Here is an 18,021-nt window from a genome sequence, read left to right on the forward strand (position 1 = left end):
AAGTACCAGTACCTTCACATGTTGATAAACTATTATATATGTCCCACCAATTCACAACTGAATAGCATGTACACTACATATTCAAATTTTAAATCTTTCACAGCACAGTAACAAAGTTATCAGGAAAACAGGACTACCACAACCAAAGATGTTATAGAGTGCATACAATTCTGACAGGGAGAGCCATGATCAAAGAGTGGTTTTCTCTAGGAAACAATTCTACTAAAAAAAACCCAAAAACAAAAAACAAAAAACAAAAAAACCATGGGAATAGAAGTAATTTAAAATGTTCAAGACATTAAATGCAGGACTGACTCCATATTGCCATTTAATATGCTTTGTATTACAGGATATAAAAACTAACCCCCATCTACGGAATGTTAGGCTGACACCCGAGACAGTCAAAACATCCCATAATTCAATATCCCACACTATTTTCTGGTTGTACCAAAAAATAAACAACCAGCAAATGATTTCACCTCAAAAAAGAAAAAAAAAGCATTTACACTTAAAAAATGGGATGAGGTGTGATTCCCTCTTTCTTAAAAATGTTTCTAGAGCTACTAAAAAACTTGCATTTACATTTGCAATTTTGTAAATTTACCAACTATTTAGTTGATAAAAATATTCCTCTGGATTGTACAAGAAGTGAGACAGGGACCACCGATAAGACATGGTATATGGCACTAACCAGATTTGGCTCCTGCTTCATCAGCAGCTGGACTCTCTTCAGTTTTCCTTTCACCGTTTTCTGCAGGTAAATCTTTAGTTTCTTGGTTAGCCACTTTGGCCTGTTTTCCCTTTGCTCCCCTTTTCCCTTTTGTTTGCACTTTTTTGTCTACAGATTTGTCCTTTGCTGCTGCCTTTTTCGGTTTTACTTCCACTTTTGCAGGAGGTTTAGCTGACAACCGCGCCGATCTCCTCTTGGGCTCTTCCTTGGCGGCCCCTTAGGCGGAGCAGACCTTCCTCTTGGGAATCCTGGCGGCGGGGAGGGCGCGTGCCTCCCGTGCCGGGTGCCTGTGGGCTGCGGAGCCTGGAGAGCCTTCGCGAAGCTGGGCTGGCTGGCTGCTGCCAGCCCTCCCGCCGCCCAAGCCGAGAAAGGACTATAGTTTTAATAAAGCATGCACATAGGGTTTCTTTTATGACTGGGTCTAAAATTACATAAATATTTGTGTGTAATTATAAAGATATCACCTTAAAAATATTTTTAGAAGATGAGTAAAAATATGCCAGAAAAAAATCTTAACAAAAGAAAACTGGAGGCTGGGTGTGGTGGCTCACTCCTATAATCCCAGCACTCTGGGAGGCCCAGGCAGGCAGATCACTTGAGGTCAGGAGTTCAAGACCAGCCTGGCCAACATGACGAAACCTCGTCTCTACTAAAAATACAAAAATTAACTTGGCATGGCATGGTGGCATGGGCCTGTAGTCCCAGCTACTCGGGAGGCTGAGGCAGGAGAATCACTTGAACCCAGGAGGTGGAGGTTGCAGTGAGTTGAGATCACGCTGCTGCACTCCAGCCTGGGCGACAGAGCGAGACTCCATCTCAAACAACAACAACAACAACAACAACAACAACAACAACAAAAACTGGAAAGTAGAATTGCTGGCAGGATTGACCTTTATACCAAAAGTCTTATTAGAGGTATATCATTATGTCATTTATTGGTGATCAAATAAATAATTCTCTGAGAAGATAGAACAATCTCAAACCTACAATGCCCCCTATGTGCTTTTAAAACATATATAGATGCTATTGTAATATACATACCCTCTTACAACTCACTTTTTGCATTCAATATTGATTTCTAGATTTATCCCTTCTGATACAACTAGCATTAGAGTCTGCATCTTAGCTGTGTTACAGTAGGTCTTCCACCGTCACAACTATTCATTTCCCTTTTGATAAATGTTTAGGTTCATTCTAGTTTTTTACTATTCAAAACAATACTGTGATGTAAGGAATATAACGGCACATATTTCATTTCAATCATGTGCAAGTATATCTGTAAGCAAATTCCTAGAAGTAGAATTTCTGGGCCAAAAAGTATGTGCATTAGTAATTTGATAGCTATTGCCAACTTGCTGACTACAGAGGCTCTAACTACCAAGTACCCTCACCCTACCACCAGCAATGTTGAAGGGTGCCTGCCTGTGACTCCACACCTTCAACAACAGTGTTTATCAAACTGTCTCTCATTGCTCAGTCTGATGGGTGAAATCATATTCCATTTTATTTTTATCATTGAGCTTGAACGTCTTCTCACATGTTGAAATATCATTTGTATTTCCTTTCTAATAAAATGTTTATTGGTATCCTTTGCTCATGTTAAAATTGGTTTGTTGGCCTTTTATTGATTTATAGGAACTCTTCATGTATTTGGGAAATTAGTCCTTTATGCAATTAGCAGCAAATATTTAATTGAAATGGGGTCTTGCTATGTTGTCTAAGCTGGTCTTGAACTCCTGGCTTCAAGTTGTCAAGGTGAGCCACTGTGCCTGGCACTTCATTTTTCTTTTATTTTACTTAGAATTGTTTATTTTTTGCTGGCCAGAAGATTTTTTTGATGTAGTTGAAACTTTTCTCTTTCTCTCTCTTTTTTTTCTCTTGTATATTTCATCGAACTTACAAAGGTCTTCTCCATTCCAGGATTATAAAAAAAAAACGTTCTCCCATGGTTTATTTTAACTGCTTTTAAAATTTCATATTTACATTTAAAGAAAACTCCGACTATGAGAAGATAGTTGCAATGGTACAAATACAGCTGACATCTGGTATTCAGAATATATAAAGAACTCCTAGAAATCAATAACCATAAAAACAACCCCAGTAGAAACACAGACAAAAGATATGACCAAGTAATTCAGAGAAGAGATCTAAATGGTCAACAACTGTGAAAGGATGCTTAACTTCTCTAGTAATTCAGGGAAAAGCAAAGCCAGTGTTCCATACTCATCAGATTGGCAACAGTTTTAAAGCTTACATCAAGAGTGGTGAGGATCTGGCGAATACTCACCAAAAGCAGAGATGTGAATAAACTTCAGGTGAAAATGTAATTGTTATAACCATTTTGGAAAACAGATTGGGAATATTTATTAAGGTTGAAATGCTCCAACATCCTCCTGCCCCCATGATGCCTCATGATGGCCTCCTCTTGCCCCCATGCATGCTCTTGGGTAATCTCCTCCCATTGAATGTGGGTTAGGCCTAGTAACTCACCTTTAATAAATAGAATGTGGCAGAAGTATTATGATGTCACTTCTAGGAATTGCCTTGCAAGAAATGTTAAAAGAGGTTCTTCAGAGAGAAGAAAAATAATATTGGTTAGAAATATGAATCTACGTAAAGAAAGGAAGAACACTGAAATAGAAATAAATTAAGGTATAAATAAAATAAAATATTTTGTTTTTCTTGTTACTAATTGATCTAATAACAGCTTGTTCAAAATAATAGTATCGATATGTTGAATGATTATAGTATATATACTAATGAAATGAATGACAGAAATGATTATTAAATCTGTTATAAGAGACTGAAGGAAGGAATTGGAAATAGTATGTTACAAGGTGCCTGCACTATTCATGAGGAGTTATAGTGTTATTTAAAAGTGAACTTGGACTAGTTGTAAATGTATATTGCAAGCTCTAATCACTAAAAAAGTAAAAATAAAAAGTAAACAATATGCTAAGAGAGGAGAGAATAAAATGCTTAATTAAAATCAGAGAAGCTGGGTGCAGTGGTTCATGCCTGTAATCCCAGCACTTTGGGAGGTGAGGTGGGAGGATCGCTTGAGCCCAGGAGTTCCAGACCAGCCTGGGCAATATAGGGAGGCCTCATCTCTACAAAAAAAGTCAAAAAGTTAGCTGAGCATGGTGGTGTGTGCCTGCAGTCCCAGCTACTCAGGAGGCTGAGGTGGGAGGATTACTTGAGTCTGGGAAGCAAGGCTGCAGTGAGCTGACATCACACCACTGTACCCCAGTCTGAGTGACACAGTGAGACTCTATCTCAAAAAAAAAAAAAAAGACAAACAAAACAAAACAAAACAAAAAAAGCTGAACATGGTGGCTCACACCTGTAATCCAGCGCTTTGGGAGGCCAAGGTGGGTGGATCACCTGAGGTCAGGAGTTCAACACTAGCCTGGGCAACATGGTGAAACCCTCCTCTCTACTAAAAAAAATACAAAAATTACCTGGGTGTGGTGGTGGGCACCTGTAATCCCAGCTACTCAGGAGGTGAAGGCAGGAGAACTGCTTGAACCTAGGAGGTGGAGGTTGCAGTGAGCCGAGATTGAGCCACTGCACTCCAGCCTGGGTGACAGAGCAAGACTCCATCAACAAAAAAAAAAAAAAAAAAAAAGAGCAAGGGCATCAAATAGAGAATAGTTACAAGTACTACAAGTGTGGTAGATATTAATCCAACTATATCAGTAATCACTTTAAATGTGAATGATCTAAATGCACCAATTAAAAGAGACTATCAGAATGGATTTTAGAAACAAGACTTAACTATATGTTATCTACATGAAACCAACTGTATAAAGACAGAGATAAACTAAAAGTAAAGGGATTCAGAAATATATACCATACTAACAGTAATCAAAAGAAAGCCAGATTAGCTATGTTAATTTCAGACACAGCAGATTTTAGAACAAGGAAAATTATTAGGGACAAATAGGGGTGTTATGTAATGAAAAAGGAGTCAGTTCTCCAAGAAGACGTAACAATCTTCAATGTGTATGTGCCTAACAACAGAGCATCAAAACATATGAGTCAAAAACTGATAGGACTTCAAGAAAAAATAGATGAATTCATAATTATAGTTGGAGACTTCAACACCACTCTATCACTAATTGACAGATCCAGCAGGCAGAAAATCAGTAAAGATATAGTTGAACTGAATAGCACCATCAATCAACTGGATCTAATGGACATTTATAGACAACTTCATCCAACAAAAGCAGAATACACATTCTTTTCAAGCTCACATTGGACATTCACCAAGATTGACTACATCCTGGGCCATGAAACATGCCTCAACAAATTTAAAAGAATAGACACTATACAAAGTATCCTCTCAGACCACAATGAAATTGAATTAGGAATCGATAAAAGAATGATAGCTGGAAAATCATATAGTATTTGGAGATTAAACAATACACTTTCAAATAAAACATGGGTTAGAGAAGAAGTGTCAAGATAAATGTTAAAGTATTTTGAGATAATTTACCAAAATATGTGGGATGCAGCAAAAGCAGTGCTTACAGGGAAATTTGTAGCATTGAATGCATACATTAGAAAATAAGAAAGACCTTAAATAAATCACCTAAGCTTCCATCTTAGGAAACTAGAAAATAAAAGAGTAAATTCAGTCCAAAGTAAGTAGAAAAAAACAGGCAATAAAATTAAAACAGGAATCAATGAAATTGAAAACAGAACAATAGTAGAGAAAAAATAATACAATCAAAAGCTGGTTCTTTGAAAAGGTCAACAAGATTGAGAAACCTGTAGCCAGACTAACCAAGAAAAAAAGAGAGTAAACAGAGTTACTCATATCAGAAATTACAGAGGAGCCATTGCGACTGACCTCATGGACATTAAAAGGATAATACAAAGTATTATGAACAACTCTATGGCCACAAATTTGGTAACTTAGATAAAATGAACAAATTCCATGGCTTGTTTTTAATGAATAAGATATGGCAAAAGTGATGGGCTCTCACTGCATCCTTCCTCTTGGGATCTCTCTCTCCCTCTCTCCAGCTACCATGCTGTGAGGAGACTTAGGAAGCCTATGGATAGGTCCACATGACGAGGAAACAAAGCCTGACAACAGTCACATGAATTAGCTTAGAAATGGATCTTCTTTGGCCTGTCAACAACCATGTAAAAGAGCCTGGAAGTGGACCTCTTACCCTACTTGAGCCTTCAAATGACACTGCAGCCCTAGATGAGAGGTTGGGTGCAACCTCATAAGAAGCTTTGAGCCAGAGGCACCTAACTAAGCCATGCCTGGATTCCAGACCCATAGAAACCGTGATATGATAAATGTTTGTTGTTTTTAGCTGCTATGTTTTAGGGAAATTTGTTATACAGCAATAGATAACTACAACATACTCTTTGACCAAGAAATTCTATTTCAGTGTTTCTATACTGGAGCAATTTATTTCAATCCTTTTCACATCAGAACATATATTTAAAATGCTAATATTGTGTCAGCTCATTGGAATAAACAGACAGTGTGCTCTTGGCCAGAGGCAACAGTCCCTAGGGGCAGCTGCTGAAGTCAGAGCTACCTTCCTGTAGATCTAAGGGGATCAATATATCAGAACACTTATAACTCAGTTGGGAAGCTCTGCCCTGAATCTTCTATGTAGGCACAAGGAGCCATGCACTAGGATGTTCATTGAATCCTCACTTATAATTGCACAAAACAGAAACAGCAGGAAAAGAGATAAATTAGATAACTTATGCAAAAGAAGGTCATACAATAATACGTTATAGTAATATATTGGATAATTGATACAGTAATATTCAGCAGTTAAAATGCATGACTTAGATCTACAGGTATCAAAATTGCTGAGTTTCAAAAATCAATAGAGTGAAAATCTAAGTTGCAAAAGTATATATTTATAATGATACCATTTGCATAATTTAAATACATAAAAAATTGTGTATTGGTCACAGATATATATATATATCTGTAAATATATACTACATATATGCACAGATATATATATATACACACATCTGTAAATATATACTACATATATGCATATATGTATATATATACACATACACATACATATACACATATACATATATACACATCTATCTATACATAGATATATATATACACACACAAACATGAACAAGACGAGAGCACATCAACTTCCAAATAAGGCTTATTTTCAAGAGAGAGGTCAAGTGAATAGGATGAAGTGAGAGCTTCAACTGTACTATTTCGTTTCAAAAACAGAAGGATCTGAGGATCTGGAGAAAATAAAATTTGCGCAATCCATGTGACAGGTGCATTCAAATGTGTATTTTGTATTCTACTTTTCTGTATAGTTGACATATTTAAAAATATTTTATAAAGAAAATGTATCCTCTCTTGAGTCCAAAAATACATATACAAGCTGGGCACAGTGGCTCAAGCCTGTAACTCCAGCATGTTGGGAGACCGATGCAGGTGGATCGCTTGAGGTCAGGAGTTTGAGACCAGCCTGGTCAACATGGTGAAATCCCATCTCTGCCAAAAAATACAAAAACTAGCTGGGTGTGGTGGTGAGCACCTGCAGTCCCAGCAACTCAGGAGGCTGAGTCAGGAGGCTGAGTCCCAAGTTGCTTGAACTTGGGAGGTGGAGGTTGCAGTGAGCCAAGATTGCGCCACTGTACTCCAGCCTGGGTGACAGAGCAAGACTCTGTCTCAAAAAAACAAAAAACAAAAATACATATACATTCAGTATATTGTATTGTCCCATTTCCTCATATCGTTATTTATTTTGCAGTCTATTTGATTTATCTATACCATAAGAAATGAGGTGAAGTTTCCCACTATAATTGCAGACTTCCTGATCTCTCTTTATATTTCTAACAGTATTTGTTTTATATATTTTGAAACTACGTTGTTTGGCACATAAATTTTTGTGACTATCATATTTTTTTTTAAAAAATGCGTTGTTCTGCAACATGCTTTTTTCACTTAATTTATTTATATTAGATCAGTACGTATATACTTGCCTTATTTCCTTTCTTCTTCTTTTTCTCTTTCTTTCTTTCTTTCTTTCTTTCTTTCTTTCTTTCTTTCTTTCTTTCTTTCTTTTCTTTCTTTCTTTTTTTTTTGAGACGGGGTCTGAGTCTATTTTCTAGGCTGGATTGCAGTGGTGCAATCTTAGCTCACTGCAGCCTCAACCTCCTGGGCTCAAGTGATTCTCCCACCTCAGCCTCCCAAGTGGCTGGGACTATAGGCATGTGCCATTGTGCCACGGAAATTTTTACATTTTTTTGCAGAGATGGGGTTTCACCATATTGTCCAGGCTGGTCTGAAACTCCTGGGCTCAAGAAATCCTCCTGCCTTGGTCTCCCAAAGTGCTGTGATTACAGGTGTCAGCCACCATGTCTGTACATGAGCCACCAAACAACATGTTTAAGTAAATTTAAGCAATTTATTTGTTGAGGAGAATTAAAGTGGTTTGCATTATCTTGCTACACTCCTATTCACATATCTTTCTCCACTTGTGTGTCTCAATAGAACACACAACAGAGAAGTTGACTAGAAGTAGAATTGCTAGAAGAAAATGTATCTCCATTTAAAAAATTGATAGCTTCAGATTTCTCGCCAATGAAGTTCAATTATTATTATCATTATTATTATCATCATTATTTTGAGACAGCATCTTGCTTGGTTGTCCAGGCTGGAGTGCAGTGGCGTGATCTCCACTCACTTCAGTCTCAACCTCCTAGGCTCACACAATCCTCCTGCCTCAGCCTCCTAAGTAGTTGGGACTACAGGCACACACCACCAGCTTGTCGTATCTTTCTCAGTGAATAAAACAACCTGTTTTGTTCTCTTTAGTGCTTTTTACTCTGAGTTCTCGATGTTTAGGATATTGATGTTGTTACGAGTTTCTTTCCTCCTTCCTTTTCTTTCTTTCTTTCCTTTTTTTTTTTTTTTGCTTCTTTCTTTCCCTCATTCCCTCCCTCCCTTCCTTTTTTTCTGCTAGTATTTTACTGTCATATATATATTTTTTCTATTTCTGCTTTAGGTGAAACTCACAGAAATAGTATATAACTTGACTTTTAAAAACAAAATCCTCAAAATAAGAGTTTGGTTTTTATTAGGAGATGTTAACCCATAATGCATGCTGATATATTTAGATTCCTGCGTTTTTGTTTACTTTTCGCATCCTTTTTTTTGCACACCCCCAGCAACATTTCTTGACCTTTGTTCAGAATGAGTTTTTCTCTTTGTTCCACATATTATTACTTTAATGGTTTGAAAGTTATACATTCTATTTCTATTATGTTGCTACCCCTAAGATTTTTGTTCTCTTGTGCATTTTGTTTCCAGTAAGAACAAAACTTTGCTACTGTTGTGAACATAGGAAATGTTTACATTGGCTGTAAATATTAGAGTTCCATTATAAAGCGCAATTTAAAGACTTCAGAATTCAGTAAAATGGTATAAATCCAAAAGGCATAACTGTAATATGTTTTAACTGCAATGCAATACCAGAATATGAACCTGTGTTGTGTCTTATGATCTCTTGAATAGAGAAGCTTGGTTTTGTGATTAGCAGCAACAAATTCAACACTAAACAGCTTCAGTTTGCTTTAACAATAAGGTTAAAAAAATTTAAGCTTACTGCAACCCTAAATATAGTTTCACAGGTTTAATACTTTCGGTACAACCATAACACGTAACATAGGATGTGATGTAGTAACGTAATTACTCTCACATTGGACTTAATCAGAAAGAATTTGCAGATTTTATTTTATTAAAAAAAAAAAAAACAGAAGGGAATATAGCTAAATATTTAACATTAGTTAAAGCTGAGTGTTCGTGACATTTTTCGCTGTCCTTTGCTGTATCCTTGACGATTTCATCATTTAAGATGAAATAATGCTTTCGGGCCCACCCTGATTTGTGGAGAGCAGCTGCCGCCCCCGCCACATCAAGGGGGCGGGCTCCAGCTGACTTCACAATCACTTCCGCCGCCGCAGTCGCCACCCGCCCCGCTGCTGTCTGGCGGGGGAGGAGCTCGAGACCGGGAGCAGCGGCTCTGGCGGTCGTGGCGGTCGGAGGTCCGAGAGCTCTGCTTCTCTGAAAAGCGTGTGGCTTTCTGGACTTGGTGAGTGAAAGGCTGATTGTTTCCTCGATTCATCCGGGCGCTGGCGGTGGCGCGAGTGGTCGGGCGCAGTGCGAGTGGCCGGGCACGGGGACGAGGATTTTGCGGGGTTCCTGGGAACTGCTTTTCAGGTTCGCCCCTCGGGAAGGGGTGGGGCGGACGCGGGACCTGACTGCAGAGTGAGGCCCATGTTCTACATCGGCCTGTTCTGGGGCCGCATCCTCCGCTGCCGGGAACCCCTTTCGTGTGGCGCGGTCCCCACTCGAGTGGCTTTCATCGCTATTGGGAGGGTAGTGGTGGTCGCGGCCCTCTCCCACTTCTCCCTGCCTCTCCTCCCCTCTCCTTCCTTCTTCCCTCCTCGGCCCCTTTGCGGAGCACTCCGTGGCCTTTCTTCCCATATTTTGCTGTTGTTTTGCCAAATGGTAAATGGTTAAGATTTTTAGGTAAAAATACTGTTCCCAGGGAAAAAATTGTAAGGAGGAAAAAATAATTATTCTCAGGGAAAACTAGACCCACGCACGCCCTTTTCTTTCATTTTGCCTCTTCCCTGCTACATCGGTTTCGGTCTCCCGTTTGAGCTGATGGCCTTTTCCCACCTCTTATTATGACATTGCGTACCCCCTACCCCACACCCCTCCGTGTCTCGCGAGCACGCGCCCCCGCACAGAAGCTTTCCATTGCAGCCCCCTCCTTGCCCCTCCATCCTCAAGGTTCCAGTGCGTCTTCTCTCCCGCGCATGCGCAGGCACACGCAGCACACACCCTCTCACACACCCTCTCACACACCCTCTCACACACCCTCACACCCTCACACCCTCCCATGCCTTCCCCCTCCTCTATCCGCCTACCACATACACACCTCTAGCACCGGCCCCCTCCCTGCTCGGCCTCTGCGTGCTCTCGCGAACACATGCCTATTCACACACCCCCTCAGGCTGCTCTCCTTCTTCCTTCCTGTCATATACACACATAAGGACATCCTTCTATTGCTGGCCAGTGACATGCATATACAGCCACATGTGCTCATTCATACCCCCTCCTCAAATGCTCTCCTCTATTGATCTCTCTGTCACGTGTGTCAGACACAGCTCTTTCGCTGGTCCCTGAGGTGCACACACACACTCACATAAATCCTTCTATGGGGACACCACCTGCTTCCCTGCTTGCCATATCCACACAGGCAGGCATCGTTCTTTGATTGCCGGCCTCTGTTTCATCCACCTCAAGCGCATCCGTCTCCAGTGCTGCGCCACTCCCGACCCCCGCTTCCGTTTGTGCCTGCTGCATTTGCTCACACTGACATTTCTCCATTGTTGCCTCCCATTTTGACTAACATACGCACACACAAACTCTCAGACACTCCTCTCCATTGCCAACCATACACTCCCCTGCCTGTGACATACACATAAACATGGGCATCCTTCTGTAGTTTCAGCTGCCACACATATAGCGACACACACAAACACCTTCCCTTTCCTCATACATACACACACCCCTCTCCTCCAAAGCCACCCCACCCATGCCTGTCATTTTCATACCCACATCCAGAATCATTCTAACACTCATACCCTTTCCCCCTACAAACAATAAACATCCCTCTGTTGCAGGATTGCTGGTCCCCTTCCACCTGTCCCTCTCCTCTTGATAGACACATAGGCACTTGTGCGCACACAGCGATCTGTATTTTCCACTCTATTCCAATTTGCATTTCTCCTGTATGTCTGCAGCACTCAGAAAAACGCAGACACCCCATAAAAAGAAAACTACAGCAGACTTTCCTTTCCCCACATTGGCACAATTCTACAGTACTTCACCCACCTTCCAAGTGTCCGGTCACCCCCCATCTTCCGTTAGATTCTCCCCTAAGTCTGGCTTTCCTGCAAACCCAGTCTTGTAATCATTTTGCCAACATTAAAAATGTGTTCCAGGTCTACACCTGTCACTGAAATGCTACTCCAGGCCTTAGAAGAAAGTGAAACTAAATTTAAAGGCCCCTTATTATTTCAGTTACCTGCCTGCTGAAGTGAAAATAAATCTCCCTGCTCCTTTATTCTAAACTGATTTTACTTTCCCATCTGAAAAACGTGTGCAGAGAGCAGGAATCTTCCTGCCCGAGCCCCAGCTGTATTGAAAACCCTCCTAAGTCAGAGTGATGGGTCAGGAATCTAGCAAGCCTGTATGGCCCAATCCAACAGGAGGGTATCAGTCCAATACAGGTAGGAGGTATGGAAGAAGGCATGCTTATGTCAGTTTCAGGCCACCCACGAGCCAGCGGGAAAGGATTGCCAGCCAGAGAAAGACGAACTCCAAAGTCCCAATGCACAGATCAGCCTCCAGTCAAACCACCAAGAGGAGCCGATCGCCATTTTCCACTACTCGTCGTAGTTGGGACGACAGCGAGAGTTCGGGAACCAACCTAAATATTGATAATGAGGACTATTCCAGATATCCGCCAAGAGAGTACAGAGCTTCGGGTAGCAGAAGAGGAATGACCTATGGACATATTGACTCTTATGGGGCAGATGATAGTGAGGAGGAGGGGGCTGGGCCTGTTGAGCGACCGCCAGCGAGAGGAAAAACTGGCAAGTTTAAAGATGATAAGCTGTATGACCCAGAGAAAGGGGCAAGGTCTTTGGCTGGGCCACCTCCACAGTTCTCTAGTTTTAGCCGTGATGTGAGAGAGGAGCGAGACAAGTTAGACCCAGTCCCTGCAGCAAGATGCTCAGCTAGCAGAGCTGATTTCCTGCCACAAAGTAGTGTGGCCTCACAGTCGTCTTCTGCTGAAGGCAAGGTGGCTACAAAAGGTGACAGCTTGGAGAGGGAGAAAAGGGAGCAAAATTTACCTGCACGTCCCAGCAGGGCTCCTGTGAGTATTTGTGGTGGTGGGGAAAACACCTCAAAGAGTGCAGAGGAACCTGTGGTCAGGCCCAAAATCAGAAACCTGGCAAGTCCAAACTGCGTGAAACCAAAAATTTTTTTTGATACTGATGATGATGATGATATGCCACACAGTACTTCCAGGTGGAGGGATACTGCCAATGACAATGAAGGCCACTCAGATGGCCCAGCAAGAAGAGGCAGAGGCGAGAGTTCAAGTGGCTATTCTGAGCCAAAGTACCCTGAAGACAAACGGGAAGTGAGGAGTGACCAAGTGAAACCAGAAAAGGTGCCGAGACGACGACACACCATGGCCGACCCTGACTTCTGGACGCACAGTGATGATTACTACAAATACTGCGAGGAAGACTCTGACAGTGACAAAGAGTGGATTGCTGCTCTGCGTCGGAAATATCGAAGCCGAGAGCAAGCCCTGTCCTCCAGTGGCGAAAGCTGGGAGACTCTGCCGGGGAAAGAAGAGCGGGAACCTCCACAGGCTAAGGTGAGTGCCAGCACTGGCGCCAGCCCCGGCCCCGGTGCTAGTGCCAGTGCTGGGGCTGGCGCCGGGGCCAGTGCTGGCAGCAATGGCAACAATTACCTTGAAGAAGTTCGAGAACCATCTCTTCAGGAAGAGCAGGCATCCCTGGAAGAAGGAGAAATTCCTTGGCTCCAGTACAATGAGAATGAGAGTAGCAGTGAGGGGGATAATGATTCTGGTCATGAGTTGATGCAGCCTGGGGTATTCATGCTGGATGGAAACAACAACCTTGAAGATGACTCCAGTGTGAGCGAAGACCTAGAAGTGGATTGGAGCCTCTTTGATGGATTTGCAGATGGGTTAGGAGTGGCTGAAGCCATTTCCTATGTGGATCCTCAGTTCCTCACCTACATGGCACTTGAAGAACGCCTGGCCCAGGCAATGGAAACTGCCCTTGCACACTTGGAGTCTCTTGCAGTGGATGTGGAGGTGGCCAATCCACCAGCAAGCAAGGAGAGCATTGACGCTCTTCCCGAGATCCTGGTCACTGAAGATCATGGCGCAGTTGGTCAGGAGATGTGCTGCCCCATCTGCTGTAGCGAATATGTGAAAGGGGAGGTGGCAACTGAGCTGCCATGCCACCACTATTTCCACAAGCCGTGTGTGTCCATCTGGCTTCAGAAGTCAGGCACCTGCCCTGTGTGCCGCTGCATGTTCCCTCCCCCACTCTAAAGACCAAGGCTGTTTACTCCTGGTCTGATTATTTTCCCCATCTGAAATCCACAATACTGCAGGAGCCCTCTTGAAATTAACAATGGAAACAAAACCAGTCAGTCAGTTAGCCTAAACCTATTGATTCCTCGTGATTATTTCCAATGTGAAAACAGTTGTGTATGATTGCATTAAAAATCATATCATCTTTTAGAGGTTAGAAAAGGGAAAACTAAACTTTATAAATGCTACTTGAGATTGCAGTAAGAACATACGTTTTCTAACCTGAAAGTTAAATCGCATTTGTTTTCTTCAGTAGAATGTGTTGCTGTTACTTGTAATGTCAAGTGTATCTGTTAAATATGTCCAAAAGGCAAAATCATTTTTGTTGCATGTTATGGGTCAATGTTCCTGTAATTGCAGTGCTGTAAAAGCTTATTAAAGTTTTTCTTTTGGTTTTACATGGTATAATGGAATTCTTTGGTTTTGTCTGAAACAGTGGTACTGAATGACTTTATAATTGATCCCTTGCATTTGCATCAAAAACTTTAGTTTCACTGGAAATGCTGACTTCAACAATCGCAAAACAAACAAACAAACAAAAAAAAAAACAAAAAAAAATGAGGACAGTGACTTTAAAAGTAGGAATAAAGTGTATGGTTGTCCAGCTACTACAGGGAAAAAGTCAAATAGATGAAGAAGGAAGAAAACAAAGAAGGAAAGAAAGAAACAATAAGAAAGCATGGTAAAGAAACAAAACAATGGCAGGATTAAGTCCAAACTGAATGTAGGGATGAATAAGTTGAAATCACCTTTGAGAAAATAGAAACTCTCAGAGGGAATGGGTCCAAAAAAATAAAGCTATATGCGAATTTTATGGCTTAACACAGTGACACAGATAGGAATAGAAAAAATATGCCACACAAGTGCTACAGGAAAATACAGGTACTCACCTACACAGGTTTTAACATTTGGCTATATTTGCTTCAGAGATGTCTCTCTCTCTCTCTCTCTTTCTCTCTCTCTCTCTCTCTCTTTCTCTCTCTCTCTCCCGCCACCCCTCTCTTCTCTCTCTCTCTCTCTCCAATAAATAATTTTTTTTAAGCACAGGTGAAGTTCCTCAGCCCATAATATTTACCTTCTTTCTTACACAGAGGTAAGAAACACACCAGAAAATGGTGTGTTTATTTCTTGTGTCTTTAGACATATATATGAGTGTGTGTATGTATGTATATGTGTGTATATATTCATAATCAAATACAGTATTAATGTTTTTTAAATGGATATAATTGATAGACTATATATATCATTTTGCAACTTGAATTTTACGCTCAACAGTGTTTTGGAGACTTAGCCATTTCAATATATGTGGATCTAGTTCATGCAGTTTTAACTGCTGTATACAAAATATTAATTGTATGAATTACCACACCTTATTTATCCATTTCCCTACTGGTGAACACTTAGGTTCTTCCCAGCATTTTGCGGCAATGAACATACTAAACAGATGTCCTTTTGTGCACATGTGTGAAGTTCTCTAGAGGTAAGTATATGGAAGTGAAATTTCTGGGTTCTAGGGTTTGAGCATCTTCACCCCAACTAGATATTGCCAAATTGCTTTCCAAAGTCATTGTACTTGTTCATGCTCCTACTAACAGTTTCTGAGTGCTATTTCCGCACATCTCCAACAGGCTGGATGTTTTTCAAGTTCAACCTGACTCATAATCGGTGACATGTAAATTAACACACCGATGAAACATATTACATCTATCAGAAGCCAATAGCTTTTCTTCATGATAAGATCTAGTTTGGGCTAGGAAGAGATGAAATGAAAAGACTCATGGGGTTGGTGTGCATATAAACTATAGCGGTCTTCTTGGAGAACAGTTTGGGTAGTAGCTATCTATCAGCATATTCAATTGGTGCATGCACTTCAGCCCAACCTGGGTTCCTTGCTAGTATGGAATTAAAACTATGCAGCAGTTAAAAGTTGGATGTACTGATACGAAAAGATCTCCAAGACAGTGTTAAGAAAGCATAGTGTAGAGTAATATGTACAGTGTTTGTGTAAAATAAAACCTTACAAAACCAAACTTTATATGAAAATGCCTAAGAATGTCTGGAAGGCGACATGCCTAACTGATGGCAGGGGTTACCTCTAGGGAGGGACGGAGGATTAGGGGAAAGCAGTCAGGAAGGAGGCTTTTGTTTTTCACCTGAAATAATGAATTTGCTTCATATTTTTTACAGTGTCAGTGCATTTTCATGAATATTATTACAACAAAATAAGCAAAATCAAAAAATTTTCCAATTAGGAAAAGCAGGATGTCATTCTTCTCTCACTGCAAGTACAGAAATGTGGGTTGAAACTGCAGCTCTTTTTTCTGCAACTGGTCAAGCTGATATTTATGACTTCATCCCTCACAAGTCATTCTAGGTTTCCCCTTGGCCTTCAGCCAGCACTTCAGCTGGTTATGGAGGCTCAGGAGTCTGAGTCCTTGGAGAGCCCTTTTAGGGTGAGGTTTTGGAGGTTTACCATTAACCTTTGCTGTGCTCTGACTGGCACCACCTAAGGAGGTATTTTAGGAGCACGCTTGGGTCCTAATCATCTTCCTTTCTGTTGCTATTGCATAGCAGTGACCCTAATTTGCCTTTTAGTCAGAATTAGTCTCTGCACAGAAACAGAAAGGGACACTTACCCAGTGCTCAAAGCCCCCTGCTGGTGTGTTGGAGCAACCTGCTACTGCAGTGTCTTGGTGGACTTGAGGCGTGCTCTACCAGGAAAGCCCACAGGCCCCAGGACCTGTACTCCTGGGGCCCTGAGCAGCTGTGACTTGGACCTGGGACATCAACTAAGCCCATCATACACTCGTGCCCAGTACTTTAAGGCTGGAGGGAGAAAGTCAGAGAAGCAGGGATCCTGAAGCATTTGTCCCCATGCTGCTGTGGTGATGATGGTGGTGGCAGCAGGGGCGGCAGCAGCAGTGGTATGGGGTGGCAGTGATGTGGGTCCCGTGCTGACAGTGCTGGCAGCCAATAGCTCCTATGGCAGGATGTGGCTGTGTGCTTGGCTGCCCAGTTCCTTTGCTCTTGCCAGTTTCTGATTCTCCAGCCTCTCTGACAATTCCCCAAGCTCCTCTATAGCTTTCCAATAAAACTTTTCTGATTCAACTAAACTAGCATTGGTTTCTGTTGTTTGTAACTAGGAACCCCAAGTACTTGCCAATACCATAGCCCACTTTTGTGGCTGTTTTCCTCATCATATGAGATATTCCACATGGCCAAGGGTCAGGCAATTTCTGTTTATGATGCAGTGGACCTGTCATTGGCACCCGGGGCCATGGTTTTAGAACAGCAGGCCTCAGGGGCCTCCAGACATGAAGCAGTCATTTATGAGAATAAGTTGTTTGGATATTCATTGAAGGTATCACCCACTACACTTTACTTCTGGGTTTCTGGTCTTGTTTTCTGGCTGTGAAATAAAAAACCCCAGATTTGGTCAATCATTTGAGGCATAAAGCACTACATCTTGCAAGAGAGCACTGTAACTTCCTGAGGTGGTCTCCCCAGCTGGCACTACAGCTGAACCATTAGAAGGCTCTTACTGTGCCCTAAGGCCCTACCCTTCTCTTAGCCCTTTGTTTCAGTGAAACCCTTCCATGGAAGTGCCTAAGGACCTCTGACCTGAAGTGTCCTTTCCAGCTCTGTTTAAATTTTATTCATCCTTTAAAAAGTTCATCTGTGGCCGGGCGCAGTGGCTCACGCCTGTAATCCCAGCACTTTGGGAGGCTGAGGTGGACCGATCACGAGGTCAGGAGTTTGAGACCAGCCTGACCAATGTGGTGAAACTCCGTCTCTACTAAAAATACAAAAATTAGCCAGGCATGGTGGCGGGTGCCTGTAGTCCCAGCTACTCAGGAGGCTGAGGCAGGAGAATGGCTTGAACCTGGGAGGTGGAGGTTGCAGTGAGCCGAGATCGCACCACTGTACTCCAGCCTGGGCAACAGAGCGAGACTCCATCTCAAAAAAAGAAAAAAAAAACTAATTTGCCAGCTCCTGAAAAGAAAAATTCAATATCCCCTAGCTCCTTGCCTCTCTGTGTCTCCC

General features: G+C 41.8%; 1 protein-coding gene and 1 pseudogene across 4 annotated transcripts; one reads left to right on the forward strand and one right to left on the reverse strand.

Moving 5' to 3' along the window:
• The window catches only part of LOC105529978, a 14,683-nt pseudogene extending 4,798 nt beyond the window's left edge, over positions 1-9,885 (reverse strand).
• PJA1 (praja ring finger 1, E3 ubiquitin protein ligase) lies at positions 9,428-14,382 on the forward strand. 4 transcript variants are annotated; one of them, XM_011967263.1, is made up of 2 exons: positions 9,428-9,852; positions 12,099-14,382. In XM_011967263.1, exon 2 carries the CDS (start codon positions 12,166-12,168, stop codon positions 13,933-13,935), a length of 1,770 nt encoding a protein of 589 aa, XP_011822653.1. In that variant the 5' UTR covers positions 9,428-9,852; positions 12,099-12,165; the 3' UTR covers positions 13,936-14,382. The 4 variants fall into 4 exon arrangements, with proteins under 4 accessions (XP_011822653.1, XP_011822651.1, XP_011822654.1 ...); XM_011967261.1 differs by having other exon boundaries at positions 9,702-9,852; positions 11,777-14,382; XM_011967264.1 differs by having other exon boundaries at positions 9,708-9,852; positions 12,105-14,382.
• Positions 14,383-18,021: the final 3,639 nt, after the last annotated feature.

The sequence above is a fragment of the Mandrillus leucophaeus genome, unplaced genomic scaffold (genome assembly GCF_000951045.1).
Source record: "Mandrillus leucophaeus isolate KB7577 unplaced genomic scaffold, Mleu.le_1.0 Scaffold797, whole genome shotgun sequence".
Classification (NCBI taxonomy): domain Eukaryota; kingdom Metazoa; phylum Chordata; class Mammalia; order Primates; family Cercopithecidae; genus Mandrillus; species Mandrillus leucophaeus.